Below are 15753 nucleotides of genomic sequence, written 5' to 3'. Positions count from 1 at the left end.
ATGCCCCTTTTCGGAATAAGTAAATTATGATGCATGTCACATGCACACAGTAATATGCAATTTTTAAATCTTTATACCACTTTTCTAATAAGTTAGTGGGTCTTTGTGGAAAAGAAGGGTCCAACAAATAAACGGCAATTTACAGTGGAAAGTAGTTTAAATTCTAGTGCACATCTAGATTTGATTTTCTGGTGCACATAGGACAAACAATGCCCAATATTTATTTAACGGGTGGTCCAGGTTTATCACGAAAGTCTGCAGTCATTCTATGTGACTCACAAACACAACACACACTGCAAGGGTTCTCCATCTCTGGCGTCAAGGTAGAGCGGCCATGTGACCGCAAGTATGTGATATGCATACTGCTGGGCACATTCTGACTAGATGTGCACGGCCTTGTACAATTCAGTCTGTATTTAACGAGGCTGAATATGTCTAGTTGGAATGTGGCCAGATGTATGGATATCACATACTTGCAGTCTCTTGACCATTCGGTTTCCATGCCGGAACTGGAAAATCCTAACAGTACATACTGTTTGCCACTTGAGAATTCACACTTTTGTGAAAAACCATGGCAATCACAATGAACATTTTCTCAAGATTGAAGTAAAGTACATTGGTATTAATAAATGTCTTCCATTTAATTTGTGTAAAGCAAAGTTAAAATCACATGGGTAACAAATGAACAAATTATATTTATGCCACCCCAGACTTGAGCCAAATTCGCCCTATAAATCCAAACTTGAAAATAAACAAAAATGTTTCCATAAAAGCATAAATTTAGGAAAACATTTGTTCTTTGGAGCTTACCACGGTGATCCAGGCACTGGTGTTGATGCTACAGGCTTGTTGACTTTTGCCACACAATCTTCGTCTCCCGATATCTTCAAAACATTGTCCTTGAATCCGATATATGAAAAAGTTTAATCAACAGCATAAACTAACAAGTAAAGCCTATTATAAAATTCAAAAATGTATTACTAATTAAATTTACCATCCTTTAATGTATTTAATTAAATAGTAAATATGTCAAATAATGACTTTGCAATCAATCTTTTTTTATTTATGTTCTAAAATAATTACTAGTGAGACGTAACATTGTAGCGTTATTAAAACATAATTGTACAAAAGAAAATCATTATTTGCCTTTGACATAAAAATATATATTTTTTTGGTTCTGAATTTACAGATGACAAACCTTTTCATCTGTCTTGGCAGTGTTACTTTTTCTCTCTGGGTGCAAAATGAATGCGGTTGAACAAGGCGCTCGGGTTGCTTCTTTACTTTTATCTGTAAAACAGGAAAATAATTTTCAGTGGAAAAAAAATATGGGAAAAAAAGTAGTTTGGCTAGATTAATTTTCAGGTTTTGAAAATATTTCACATAATTACTTGATTGAGATGTGGTACCCAGTGATTCAATGATCTAAGGCTTAGCTCACACAAAATACCAATGAATCCATTATTGATCCTAATTTTGGCAGGATTGATCTTTTTTGTGGGAAAAAAAAGTTAGCTTAATCGATCCTTTATAGAAGTGAGCAAATCTTTTGAAAGTCATACATTTTTCAAAGGAATTCAATTCTGGCACTCACCGATTGAAGGAGTCTATGTTACGGAACTGCAGCACAGAACTGGGATAGAAGGGGGAAAACTGACCCTGCACTGAGACTAGGCTGATACCCTCTGATGGAGTGGGCGACTCATTCCTTGCGAATAGACCCACCGACGATCCTAGGTTAATCTCAGCGAAGACCTATAGATAAGGGGAAGGAGGTCCCTGAAAGATCTAAAGACTGGATATAAAACAGGTCACCTCCTAATTAGTGTTGAGCAATACCGTCTGATACTTGAAAGTATCGGTATCAGATAGTATCGGCCGATACCCGAAAAGTATCGGATATCGCCGTTACCGATACCCGATACCAATACAAGTCAATGGGACACCAAGTATCGGAAGGTATCCTGATGGTTCCCAGGGTCTGAAGGAGAGGAAACTCTCCTTCAGGTCCTGGGATCCATATTAATGTGTAAAATAAAGAATTAAAATAAAAAATATTGATATAATTACCTCTCCGGAGGCCCCTGGACATCACCGCTGGCAACCAGCAGCCTTCTTTGCTTAAAATGAGCACGTTCAGGACCTGAGAATGACGTCGCGGCTTCTGATTGGTCGCGTGCCGCTCATGTGACCGCCACGCGACCAATCAGAAGCCGCGACGTCATTCTCAGGTCCTAAATTCCTAGAATGAGGAGTTTAGGACCTGAGAATGACGTTGCGGCTTCTGATTGGTCGTGTGGCGGTCACATGAGCGGCACGCGACCAATCAGAAGCCGTGATGTCATGGAAGTCCCTAAACACGCTCATTTTAAACAAAGAAGGCTGCCGGTTACCAGCGGTGATGTCTAGGGGCCTCCGGAGAGAGGTGAGTATATCAATATTTTTTATTTTAATTCTTTATTTTACACATTAATATGGATCCAATACCGATTCCCGATACCACAAAAGTATCGGAACTCGGTATCGGAATTCCGATACCGCAAGTATCGGCCGATACCCGATACTTGCTGTATCGGAATGCTCAACACTACTCCTAATAGAAAACACAGAGATGACTGCAGAAACCAACTGAAAACAGAAACTAAAGATGGCAGAACCAGAGATCCCAGAACTGCACAATATCAAACACAGAAAGCTTTCAAAGCACCTAGCCAGAACTCTAGCGGATTAACACTGTTGTCCAGCAAGGAATGGTAGGCAGGTGCTGGGTAATAAAGGGTGATACAATCACCTGACCTAAGGCAACCCAGCACCAGGGGAAAAAGACCAACAGCCAGAAAACCACAACAAGATGGCGGATGGTCAAAAGCAAAACAGATTCTAACAGTCTAAATCTTCCTTCACTTGCAGCATATAAATAAGACAAGGAATGCAAATCAATAGCACATGTATGCCCTTTATCATTAATATGCTTTAAATAAAAGAAAAACTTTTACACATTCAGTTGGTGAGTGCCGCAATGGAATTCGCATTAGGAAGTTATTTCTTAGAATTTTCTATTATCGGGGAGTGTCCCACAAAGAGAATAAGTTAATCGTTTGGGTTTATACTCTAGTCGCAAGGTCAAGATAGTGGATAAACAATGCCGACATATTTCACTTTTGGAATAGGTTCTTTCAAAATTCTTAATTGCCAGATTCACTTAACGTGAGCTTGTCAGCAGGATTTAGGACTCTTAACTAAAGACATGGCTATAATGGCACTTTGAAGGTGAATCAAATATAAATACATTTTTTTAAGGAATCTATTTGTTATTCTTTAATCAACCGTGGACTTTTAATACCAATGAGGTGCAAGTGCATCAGGGCTGAATTTTACACTTGGTCGTCTTCTGTCTTAGTATTATCAGCACTCCTGCCTGTCTCTGGCCTATGAATAACAGGTTGCTGCTTTTTCATGACCTGCCTTCTCTGGACAAAATCTCACGCCAGCTTGGTGATTGCCGGGAGTTTGACGTGCTCGGTAACTTTTAAATTACGTCATTGAGCTGAGAAATCAAACTGCTTGTCACCAATCCACCAATGATGTGAGATTTTGGCCAGCGGAGTCAGATAACGAAAAAGCATCTAAAGCAGTTGAAAACAGCCTTTTTGTTTTAATAATGTAGTATTATTCCATTGTAATGTATTATGCATATACATACAGTGCTGGACTGGGATGCCCGTGGCCCACTACTGAAATTGACTCTGCTTCTATATAGTAATACACTGGGCAGTTTGTTAAATTAATGAAGAGATTTCGTTTTTGTCTGTACAGTCAAGTTTAATGCGCCAACTACTGCTCATATAGGGTCGTCAGGGGGCCATTCACAAACAGTGACCTATCGGAGAATTTAACTGTTCCTCTGTGGGCCAGTCCGAGCCTGTATGTATAAATGGAAAAAAAGCTGCAGAGTCCTAATGTGGGTACAATACTTCCTCAACAAACCAGCAAAGGAGCCGCCAAGCAAAAAAAAAACCAGAGTGGAATCAGTACTTTGATGGAAATAAGTGAAAAAGTGGACTTTCTTCACACATATAGTGTGAAAGTCCACTTTTCACTTATTTTCTTTTGAGTGACACTCCCACTCTATTTTTTCTATCTATCTATCTATCTATCTATCTATCTATCTATCTATCTATCTATCTATCTATCTACCTACAGTATCTCACAAAAGTGAGTACACCCCTCAAATGTTTGTAAACATTTTATTATATCTTTTCATGGCTCAGCACCACCCTACATCTCCTCTCTGGTCTCAGTCTACCACCCTACCCGTGCCCTCCGCTCCGCTAATGACCTCAGGTTAGCATCCTCAATAATCAGAACCTCCCACTCCCGTCTCCAAGACTTTACACGTGCTGCGCCGATTCTTTGGAATGCACTACCTAGGATAATACGATTAATCCCCAATCCCCACAGTTTTAAGCGTGCCCTAAAAACTCATTTGTTCAGACTGGCCTACCGCCTCAATGCATTAACCTAACGATCCCTGTGTGGCCTATATTAAAAAAAAAAAAAAAAAAATTAATTAACTGGTTCATGCAGCTTTACATGAACACCCAAGCCTTACACTATGGCTGGTCCGAATAACTATAGCAATTGTTACCATCCACCTCTCGTGTCTCCCCTTTTCCTCATAGTTTGTAAGCTTACGAGCAGGGCCCTCACTCCTCTTGGTATCTGTTTTGAACTGTATTTCTGTTATGCTGTAATGTCTATTGTATGTACAAGTCCCCTCTATAATTTGTAAAGCGCTGCGGAATATGTTGGCGCTATATAAATAAAAATTATTATTATTATTATTATGGGACAACATTGAAGATTTGACACTTTGATAAATGTGTAATTAGTGTACAGCTTGTATAACAATGTAAATTTAAAGTGCCCTCTAAATAACTCAACACACAGCCTTTAATGTCTAAACTGCTGGCTACAAACGTGAGCATGCCCCTAAGTGAAAATGGCTAAATTATGCCCAAAATGTCAATATTTTGTGTGATCACCATTAATATTTTCCAGCACTGCCTTAACTCTCTTGTACATGGAGTTCACTAGAGCTTCATATGTTGCTACTAAAATCCTCTTCCACTCCTACACAAATGCTCAATAGGATTTAGGTCTGGAGACATGCTTGGCCAATCCAGAACCTTTACCATCAGTTTCTTTAGCAAGGCAGTGGTCGTCTTGGAGGTGTGCTTGGGGTCATTATCATGTTGTAATACTGCCCTGTTGCCCAGTTTCCAAAAGGAGAATATCATGCTCTGCTTCACTATGTCATAGTACATGTTGCCATTTATAGTTCATTCAATGAACTGTAGCTCCGTACAACCAGCAGCACTCATGCAGCCCCAAACCATGACCCTCCCACCACCATGCTTGACTGTAGGCAAGACGCACCTGTCTTTGTACTCCTCATCTGGTTGCCACCACACACACTTAACCAATTCTTGTGCATCGTCTTTGGAAGAGACTTCCTTCTGGGATGACAGCCATGCAGACCAGTTAGATACAGTGTGCAGCGTATGGTCGGTGCACTGACAGGCTGACCCCCTAATCCTTTAATCTCTTAATCAGTGTTTAACCTCTGCAGCAGTGCTGGCAGCACTCATACTCGTACATTTATTTTGAAAATACAACCTCTGGATATGACGCTGAGCATGTACACTCAACATCTTTGGTCGACCATGGCGAGGTCAGTATTAAGTGGAACCTGTCTTGTTAAACCTCTGTATAGCCTTGGCCATCGTACTGCAGCTCAGGTTCAGGGTGTTGGCAATCTTCTTATAGCCTAGGCCATCTTTATGTAGAGCAGAAATTCTTTTTTTCAGATCCTTAGAGAGTTCTTTGCCATAAGGCTCCACATTGAACTTTCTGTGACCAGTATGAGAGAGTGTGAGAGCGATAACACCAAATTTAAAAACACCTGTACCCATTCATACCCGAGACCTTGTAACACTAGTGAGTCACATGACACCAAGGAGAGAAAATTGCCAATTTGGCCCAATTTGATTATTTTCACATAGAAGTGTGCTCACTTTTTGTTGCCAGTGGTTTAGACATTAATGACTGTGTGTTGAGTTATTTAAGGGGCAGCAAATTTACACTGTTATACAAGCTGTACACTGACTACTGTACATTATATCAAAGTGTAATATCTTCAGTGCTGTCCCATGAAAATATGTAATAAAATATTTACCAAAATGTGAGGGGTGCACTCACTGTTATGAGATACTGTAGGTAGGTAGGTAGATAGATAAAATAGAGTAGAAGCATCACTCAAATGGAAATAAGTGAAAAAGTGGACTTTTACAGTATCATTGAGGGGTGTACTTACTTTTGTGAGATTATCTATCTATCTATCTACACACACACACATATATATATGTCTATATATATAGATAGATAAATATACTGTACATCTATATCTATCTCGCTACCTTGGATTAAACCTTGACTCTGATCTCTCCTTCAAACAACATATCCAATCCATTTCCACTTCCTACCGACTTCAACTCATAAACATTTCCCGGATCGGTACATTCCTCAACCAAGAATCTGCAAAAACCCTTGTCCATGCCCTCATTATCTCCTACCTTGACTACTGCAACCTCCTGCTCTGTGGCCTCCCCTCTAACACTCTCGCACCCCTCCAATCTATTCTAACATTGCTGCCCGACTAATCCACCTGACCCCCGTTATTCCCCGCCTTCTCCCCTCTGTCAATCCTTCACTGGCTCCCCATTGCCCAGAGACTCCAGTTCAAAACCCTAACCATGACGTACAAAGCCATCCACAACCTGTCCCCTCCATACATCTGTGACCTCGTCTCCCGGTACTTACCTACACGCAACCTCCGATCCTCACAAGATCTCCTTCTCTACTCCCCTTTTATCTCCAATTCCAACAATTGCATACAAGATTTCTCCCGCGCCTCACCCATACTCTGGAACTCTCAGAGTATCAGACTCTCACCTACCATGGAAACCTTCAAAAGGAACCTACCTCTTCCAACAGGCCTACAACCTGCAGTAACCACCGATCCACCAAACCGCTGCACGACCAGCTCTACCCTCGCCTACTGTATCCTCACCCATCCCTTGTAGATTGTGAGCCCTCGCGGGCAGGGTCCTCTCTCCTCCTGTACCAGTCATGACTTGTATTGTTTAAGATTATTGTACTTGTTTTTATTATGTATACCCCTCCTCACATATAAAGCACGTTGGAATAAATGGCGCTTTAATAACAAATAGTAATAATAATAATCTATCTAGGTTTCAATAAATATATATATATATTTATACACACTTAGATATATATACACACACACTTTCTTGATCCAGAGTTGATTAACATGGGAAATTGGCAGGTACAAACTCAAATTTATAGTCAATGGACATAGTAAAACACATGTAACTATAGAAACTACATTTTATGTACATCAAAAATATAATGCAGTGATAAGAAACTAATGTAATTTATTTTATGGTATTTCTCCTATTCTTCATATATCAAAACATTTCTTCCTAACAATATTGGTCTTATAGAATATATTACCTGCGCAGTGAATCAAATGCTTTGAAGCAGGACACCTAATTGCATTCCTCAGCCCAGGAGGAACATTACAGGCTGCTAATCATTGTACTGCAAAAATTATTAAACAAAATGACTGAAACTTTCACCTCTCTCATACACGGGGAGGGGGAATTGGCCCCGGATCATAAATTTGATGATCGCAATCATTTTATTGTTAACATGCAGAATGAGCTCTATCACTCTTAAGATCCTAAATATCACAAAGAAAAATCCTGTTCCTGTAATTGGACTTAATGGATTTTTGTGACCTTTGCTTCGTTCTTATTCTTTTTTTTTGAAAATTTGAAAATTATAGTTCAATCAAGTTGTAATGACAAAGTTTTAGAAAGAAAATATGGAGAACCATTTACTGTAAGTCATTTACTTCAATTAACCAGCATGCCACCCCCTTAATGCTATGTGCCAGTCATCGATAGGAACGTGTGGAAATAGATGCTGTAATAATATGTATGTAAAATGACTTTAAAAGGACTTGTTGTCATGAGAGTTTTCTTTAAAGGGAACCTGTTCCCCCCATGCGTTTTTAACTAAAAGAGCCACCTTGTGCAGCACTAATGCTGCATTCTGTGAAGGTGGCTCTTTAACCCCTTCATGACCCAGCCTATTTTGACCTTAATGACCTTGCCGTTTTTTGCAATTCTGACTAGTGTCCCTTAATGAGGTAATAACTCAGGAACGCTTCAACAAATCCTAGCGGTTCTGAGATTGTTTTTTTGTGACGTATTGGGCTTCATGATAATGGTAAATTTAGGTCGATAATTTTTGCGTTTATTTGTGAAAAAATGGAAATTTGGCGAAAATTTTGAAAATTTCGCAATTTTCAAATTTTGAATTTTTATTCTGTTAAACGAGAGAGTTATGTGACACAAAATAGTTAATAAATAACATTACCCACATGTCTACTTTACATCAGCACAATTTTGGAAACAAATTTTTTTTTTTGCTAGGAAGTTATAAGGGTTAAAATTTGACTAGCGATTTCTCATTTTTACAACGAAATTTAAAAAAACATTTTTTTTAGGGACCACCTCACATTTGAAGTCAGTTTGAGGGGTCTATATGGCTGAAAATACCCAAAAGGTGACACCATTCTAAAAACTGCACCCCTCAAGGTGCTCAAAATCACATTCAAGAAGTTTATTAACCCTTCAGGTGCTTCACAGCAGCAGAAGCAACATGGAAGGAAAAAATGAACATTTAACTTTTAAGTCACAAAAATGATGTTTTAGCAACAATTTTTTTATTTTCCCAAGGGTAAAGAGAGAAACTGGACACCAAAAGTTATTGTGCAATTTGTCCTGAGTACGCCGATACCCCATATGTGGGGGAGGGGGGGACCACTGTTTGGGCGCACGACAGGGTTTGGAAGGGAAGGAAAGCCATTTGACTTTTTCAATGAAAAATTGGTTCCAATCTTTAGCGGACACCATGTCGCGTTTGGAGAGCCCCTGTGTGCCTAAACATTGGAGCTCCCCCACAAGTGACCCCATTTTGGAAGCTAAACCTGCCAGGGAGCTTATCTAGATGCACTTTAAACCCCCAGGTGCTTCACAAATTGATCCGCAAAAATGAAAAAGTCCTTTTATTCACAAAAAAATTTATTTTAGCCTCAATTTGTTCATTTCCACATGGGTAACAGGATAAAATAGATCCTAAAATGTGTTGGGCAATTTCTCCTGAGTACATCAATACCTCATATGTGGTCACAAACCACTGTTTGTGCACACGGCAAGGCTCGGAAGGGAAGGAGCGCCATTTGACTTTTGAATGAAAAATAAGCTCCAATCATTAGCGGACACTATGTCGCGTTTGGAGAGCCCCTGTGTGCCTAAACATTGGAGGTCCCCCACATGTGACCCCATTTTGGAAATTAGATCCCCCAAGGAACTTATCAAGATGCATAGTGAGCACTTTGAACCCCCAGGTGCTTCACAAATTGATCCGTAAAAATGAAAAAAGTACTTTTTTTCACAAAAAATTTCTTTTAGCCTCAATTTGTTCATTTTCACATGGGCAACAGGATAAAATGGATCCTAAAATGTATTGGGCAATTTCTCCTGAGTACACTGATACCTCATATGTGGGGGTAAACCACTGTTTGGGCACACGGCAGGGCTCGGAAGGGAAGGCGCGTTTTGACTTTTTGAATGGAAAATTAGCTCCAATTGTTAGCGGACACCATGTCGCGTTTGGAGAGCCCCTGTGTGCCTAAACATTGGAGCTCCCCCACATTTGACCCCATTTTGGAAACTAGACCTCCCATGGAACTAATCTAGATGTGCGGTAACCACTTTAAACCCTCAAGTGCTTCACAGAAGTTTATAACGCAGAGCCGTGAAAATAAAAAATCATTTTTCTTTCCTCAAAAATGGTGTTTTAGCAAGCAATTTTTTATTTTCACAAGGGTAACAGGAGAATTTAAACTGCAAAAGTTGTTGCCCAGATTGTCCTGAGTACACTGATACCCCATATGTGGGGGTAAACCACTGTTTGGGCACACATCGGGGCTCGGAAGGGAAGTAGTGACTTTGGAAATGCAGACTTTGATGGAATGGTCTGCGGGTGCCACGTTGCATTTGCAGAGCCCCTAAACAGTAGAAATCCCCCACAAGTGACCCCATTTTGGAAACTAGACCCCCCAAGGAACTTATCTAGTTATATGGTGAGCACTTTGAACCCCCAAGTGCTTCACAGAAGTTTAGCGTGAAAATAAAAAATCATTTTTCTTTCCTCAAAAATGATGTTTTAGCAAGCATTTTTTTATTTTCACAAGGGTAACCTGAGAAATTGGACCCCAATTGTTGTTGCCCAGTTTGTCCTGAGTACACTGATACCCCATATGTGGGGTAAACCACTGTTTGGGCACACGTCGGGGCTCGGAAGGGAAGTAGTTACTTTTGAAATGCAGACTTGATGAAATGGTCTGTGGGCATCACATTGCGTTTGCAGAGCCCCTGATGTGCCTAAACAGTAGACACCCCCCACAAGTGACCCCATTTTGGAAACTAGAGCCCCAAGGAACTTATCTAGATATGTGGTGAGCACTTTGAACCCCCAAGTGCTTCACAGAAGTTTACAACGCAGAGCCGTGAAAATAAAAAATCATTTTTCTTTCCTCAAAAATTATGTTTTAGCAAGCAATTTTTTATTTTCACAAGGGTAACAGGAGAAATTGAACCCCAATAATTGTTGCCCAGTTTGTCCCGACTATGCTGGTACCCCATATGTGGGGGTAAACCACTGTTTGGGCGCATGTTGGGGCTCGAAAGGGAGGGAGCACCATTTGACTTTTTGAATGCAAGATTGACTGGAATCAATGGTGGCGCCATGTTGCGTTTGGAGACCCCTGATGTGCCTAAACAGTGGAAACCCCTCAATTCTAACTCCAACACTAACCCCAACACACCCCTAACCCTAATCCCAACTCTAGCCATAACCTTAATCACAACCCTAACCCCAACACACCCCTAACCACAACTCTAACCCCAACACACCCCTAACCCTAATCTCAACCCTAACCCTAACCCTAATCCCAACCCTAACCCCAACACACCCCTAACCCTAACGATAACCCTAGCCACAGCCTAATCTTAACCCTATTTCCATCCCTAGCCCTAATTCCAACCCTAACTCTAATTCCAACCCTAACCCTAAGGCTATGTGCCCACGTTGCGGATTCGTGTGAGATTTTTCCGCACCATTTTTAAAAAATCCGCAGGTAAAAGGCACTGCGTTTTACCTGCGGATTTACCACAGATTTCCATTGTTTTTTGTGCGGATTTCACCTGCGGATTCTGTTATGACCAGGTGGTCAGGACAATAATGGACCTGGTGGTTAAGAGCACACGGAATGACCTGATAGTTACTGATAATAAAGGACGAGCTCTGGGACGTGGGAACTCTGCTGACCGCAATCCCTAAACCTATCAAACACACTAGAAATAGCCGTGGATTGCGCCTAACGCTCCCTATGCAACTCGGCACAGCCTAAGAAACTAGCTAGCCCTGAAGATAGAAAAATAAAGCCTACCTTGCCTCAGAGAAATTCCCCAAAGGAAAAGGCAGACCCCACATATAATGACTGTGAGTAAAGATGAAAATACAAACACAGAGATGAAATAGATTAAGCAAAGTGAGGCCCGACTTACTGAACAGACCGAGGATAGGAAAGGTTACTTTGCGGTCAGCACAAAAACCTACAAAAAGACCACACAGAGGGAGCAAAAAGATCCTCCACACCGACTCACGGTGCGGAGGCGCTCCCTCTGCGTCCCAGAGCTTCCAGCAAGCAAGACAACAAATTAAATAGAAAGGTGGACAGAAAAATAGAAAAACCAAAGAAATACAAGCTGGAACTTAGCTTCTGAAGGGAAGACAGGTCACAAGAACGATCCAGGAGTGAACTAGACCAATACTGGAACATTGACAGGTGGCCTGGAGCAAAGATCTAAGTGAAGTTAAATAGAGCAGCAGCTAACGAATTAACCTCGTCACCTGTGGAAGGAAACTCAGAAACACCCACCAGAGGAAGTCCATGGACAGAACCAGCCGAAGTACCATTCATGAACAAAGGAGGGAGCCCGACAACAGAATTCACAACAGTACCCCCCCTTGAGGAGGGGTCACCGAACCCTCACCAGAGCCCCCAGGCCGACCAGGATGAGCCAAATGAAAGGCACGAACCAGATCGGCAGCATGAACATCAGAGGCAAAAACCCAGGAATTATCTTCCTGACCATAACCCTTCCACTTGACCAGGTACTGGAGTTTCCGTCTCGAAACACGAGAATCCAAAATCTTCTCCACCACATACTCCAACTCCCCCTCAACTAACACCGGGGCAGGAGGATCAACGGATGAAACCACAGTCACCACGTATCTCCGCAATAACGACCTATGGAACACATTATGGATGGCAAAAGAAGCAGGAAGGCCCAAACGAAATGACACAGGATTGATAACCTCAGAAATCTTATACGGACCAATGAAACGAGGCTTAAACTTAGGAGAGGAAACCTTCATAGGAACATAACGAGACAACAACCAAACCAAATCCCAAACACGAAGTCGGGGACCCACACAGCGCCGGCGGTTAGCGAAACATTGAGCCTTCTCCTGGGACAATGTCAAATTGTCCACCACATGAGTCCAAATCTGCTGCAACCTATTCACCACAGTATCTACACCAGGACAGTCTGAAGACTCAACCTGCCCTGAAGAGAAACGAGGATGGAAACCAGAATTGCAGAAAAACGGCGAAACCAAAGTAGCCGAGCTGGCCCGATTATTAAGGGCGAACTCAGCCAACGGCAAAAAGGACACCCAATCATCCTGATCAGCAGAAACAAAGCATCTCAGATATGTTTCCAAAGTTTGATTAGTTCGTTCAGTTTGGCCATTTGTCTGAGGATGGAAAGCCGAGTAAAAAGACAAATCAATACCCATTCTAGCACAAAAGGATCGCCAAAACCTTGAAACAAACTGGGAACCTCTGTCAGAAACGATGTTCTCCGGGATACCATGTAAATGAACCACATGCTGGAAAAATAATGGCACCAAATCAGAGGAGGAAGGCAATTTAGACAAAGGTACCAAATGGACCATCTTAGAAAACCCATCACAAACCACCGAAATGACCGACATCTTTTGAGAGACGGGGAGATCCGAAATAAAATCCATAGAAATATGCGTCCAGGGCCTCTTCGGGACCGGCAAGGGCAAAAGCAACCCACTGGCACGAGAAGAGCAGGGCTTAGCCCGAGCACAAGTCCCACAGGACTGCACAAAAGAACGCACATCCCGCGACAAAGACGGCCACCAGAAGGATCTAGCCACCAAATCTCTGGTACCAAAGATTCCAGGATGCCCAGCCAACACTGAACGATGAATCTCAGAGATAACTCTACTAGTCCATCTATCAGGGACAAACAGTTTCTCCGCTGGGCAACGGTCAGGTCTATCAGCCTGAAATTTTTGCAGCACCTGCCGCAAATCAGGGGAGATGGCAGACAAAATTACCCCCTCTTTGAGAATACCCGCCGGCTCAGGAACACCCGGAGAGTCAGACACAAAACTCCTTGACAGGGCATCAGCCTTCACATTCTTAGAGCCCGGAAGGTACGAAACCACAAAATCAAAACGGGAGAAAAATAACGACCATCGAGCCTGTCTCGGATTCAACCGTTTGGCAGACTCAAGATAAGTCAAATTCTTGTGATCTGTCAAGACCACCACGCGATGCTTGGCTCCTTCCAGCCAATGACGCCACTCCTCGAATGCCCACTTCATGGCCAACAATTCATGATTACCAACATCATAGTTACGCTCAGCAGGCGAAAACTTTCTAGAAAAGAAAGCACATGGCTTCATCACCGAGCCATCAGAACTTCTTTGCGACAAAACAGCCCCTGCTCCAATCTCAGAAGCATCAACCTCAACCTGAAACGGAAGCGAAACATCTGGCTGGCACAACACAGGGGCAGAAGAAAAACGACGCTTCAACTCCTGAAAAGCCTCTACAGCCGCAGAAGACCAATTGACCACATCAGCACCCTTCTTGGTCAAATCAGTCAACGGTTTAGCAACAGTAGAAAAATTAGCGATGAAGCACCGATAAAAATTTGCAAAGCCCAGGAACTTTTGCAGGCTCTTCACAGATGTCGGCTGAGTCCAATCGTAAATGGCCTGGACTTTAACAGGGTCCATCTCGATAGTAGAAGGGGAAAAAATGAACCCCAAAAATGAAACCTTCTGAACTCCAAAGAGACACTTTGACCCCTTCACAAACAAGGAATTCGCACGAAGGACCTGGAACACCATTCTGACCTGCTTCACATGAGACTCCCAATCATCCGAAAAGACCAAAATATCATCCAAATACACAATCAGGAATTTATCCAGGTACTCTCGGAAGATGTCATGCATAAAGGACTGAAACACTGATGGAGCATTGGAAAGCCCGAATGGCATAACCAGGTACTCAAAATGGCCCTCGGGCGTATTAAATGCTGTTTTCCATTCATCGCCTTGTTTAATACGCACAAGATTATACGCTCCTCGAAGATCTATCTTGGTGAACCAACTAGCCCCTTTAATACGAGCAAACAAATCAACGGCAAAGGATACTGAAATTTGACTGTAATTTTATTAAGAAGGTGGTAATCAATACAAGGTCTCAAAGAACCATCCTTCTTGGCCACAAAAAAGAACCCTGCTCCTAACGGTGATGACGACGGGCGAATATGGCCTTTCTCCAAGGATTCCTTTATATAACTCCGCATAGCGGCGTGTTCTGGCACAGATAAATTGAACAATCGGCCCTTAGGAAACTTACTACCAGGAATCAAATTAATTGCACAATCGCAATCCCTATGAGGAGGTAGGGCACCGGCTTTGGGCTCATCAAATACATCCCGATAATCCGACAAAAACTCTGGAACTTCAGAAGGAGTGGAAGACGAAATAGACAAAAATGGAACTTCACCATGTACCCCCTGGCAACCCCAGCTGGACACAGACATAGATTTCCAGTCCAGTACTGGATTATGAACCTGTAGCCATGGCAACCCCAAAACGACCACATCATGCAGATTATGCAACACCAGAAAGCGGATATCCTCCTGATGTGCAGGAGCCATGCACATGGTCAATTGGGTCCAATACTGAGGCTTATTCTTGGCCAAAGGCGTAGCATCAATTCCTCTCAATGGAATAGGATACTGCAAGGGCTCCAAGAAAAAACCACAGCGCCTAGCATACTCCAAGTCCATCAAATTCAGGGCAGCGCCTGAATCCACAAATGCCATAACAGAATAGGATGACAAAGAGCAAATCAGAGTAACAGACAATAGAAATTTAGACTGTACCGTACCAATGGTGGCAGACCTAGCGAACCGCTTAGTGCGCTTATGACAATCGGAGATAGCATGAGTGGAATCACCACAGTAAAAACATAGCCCATTCCGACGTTTGTGTTCTTGCCGTTCAGCTCTGGTCAAAGTCCTATCACATTGCATAGGCTCAGGCCCATGCTCAGATAGTACCGCCAAATGGTGCACAGCTTTACGCTCACGCAAGCGTCGATCGATCTCAATGGCCAAGGACATAGACTCATTCAGA

The 15753-nt window shown here is 42.2% G+C and overlaps 1 protein-coding gene across 1 annotated transcript in view; it reads right to left on the bottom strand.

The window, feature by feature from the left end:
- Nucleotides 1–15753, bottom strand: part of TCERG1L (transcription elongation regulator 1 like) — a 326897-nt gene that overhangs the window by 108030 nt on the left and 203114 nt on the right. The window contains exons 6-7 of the mRNA XM_069753902.1: nucleotides 1199–1290; nucleotides 811–899 (exon numbers count right to left, since the gene is read on the bottom strand). Coding sequence (XP_069610003.1) covers nucleotides 811–899; nucleotides 1199–1290 — 181 coding nt within the window. The remainder of the gene's footprint in view (nucleotides 1–810; nucleotides 900–1198; nucleotides 1291–15753) is intronic.

The sequence above is a fragment of the Ranitomeya imitator genome, chromosome 2, assembly GCF_032444005.1.
Source record: "Ranitomeya imitator isolate aRanImi1 chromosome 2, aRanImi1.pri, whole genome shotgun sequence".
In the NCBI taxonomy this organism is placed as follows: domain Eukaryota; kingdom Metazoa; phylum Chordata; class Amphibia; order Anura; family Dendrobatidae; genus Ranitomeya; species Ranitomeya imitator.
The sequence above is the reverse complement of the archived record's forward strand: the minus strand, read 5'-3'. Positions and strand labels throughout refer to the sequence as shown.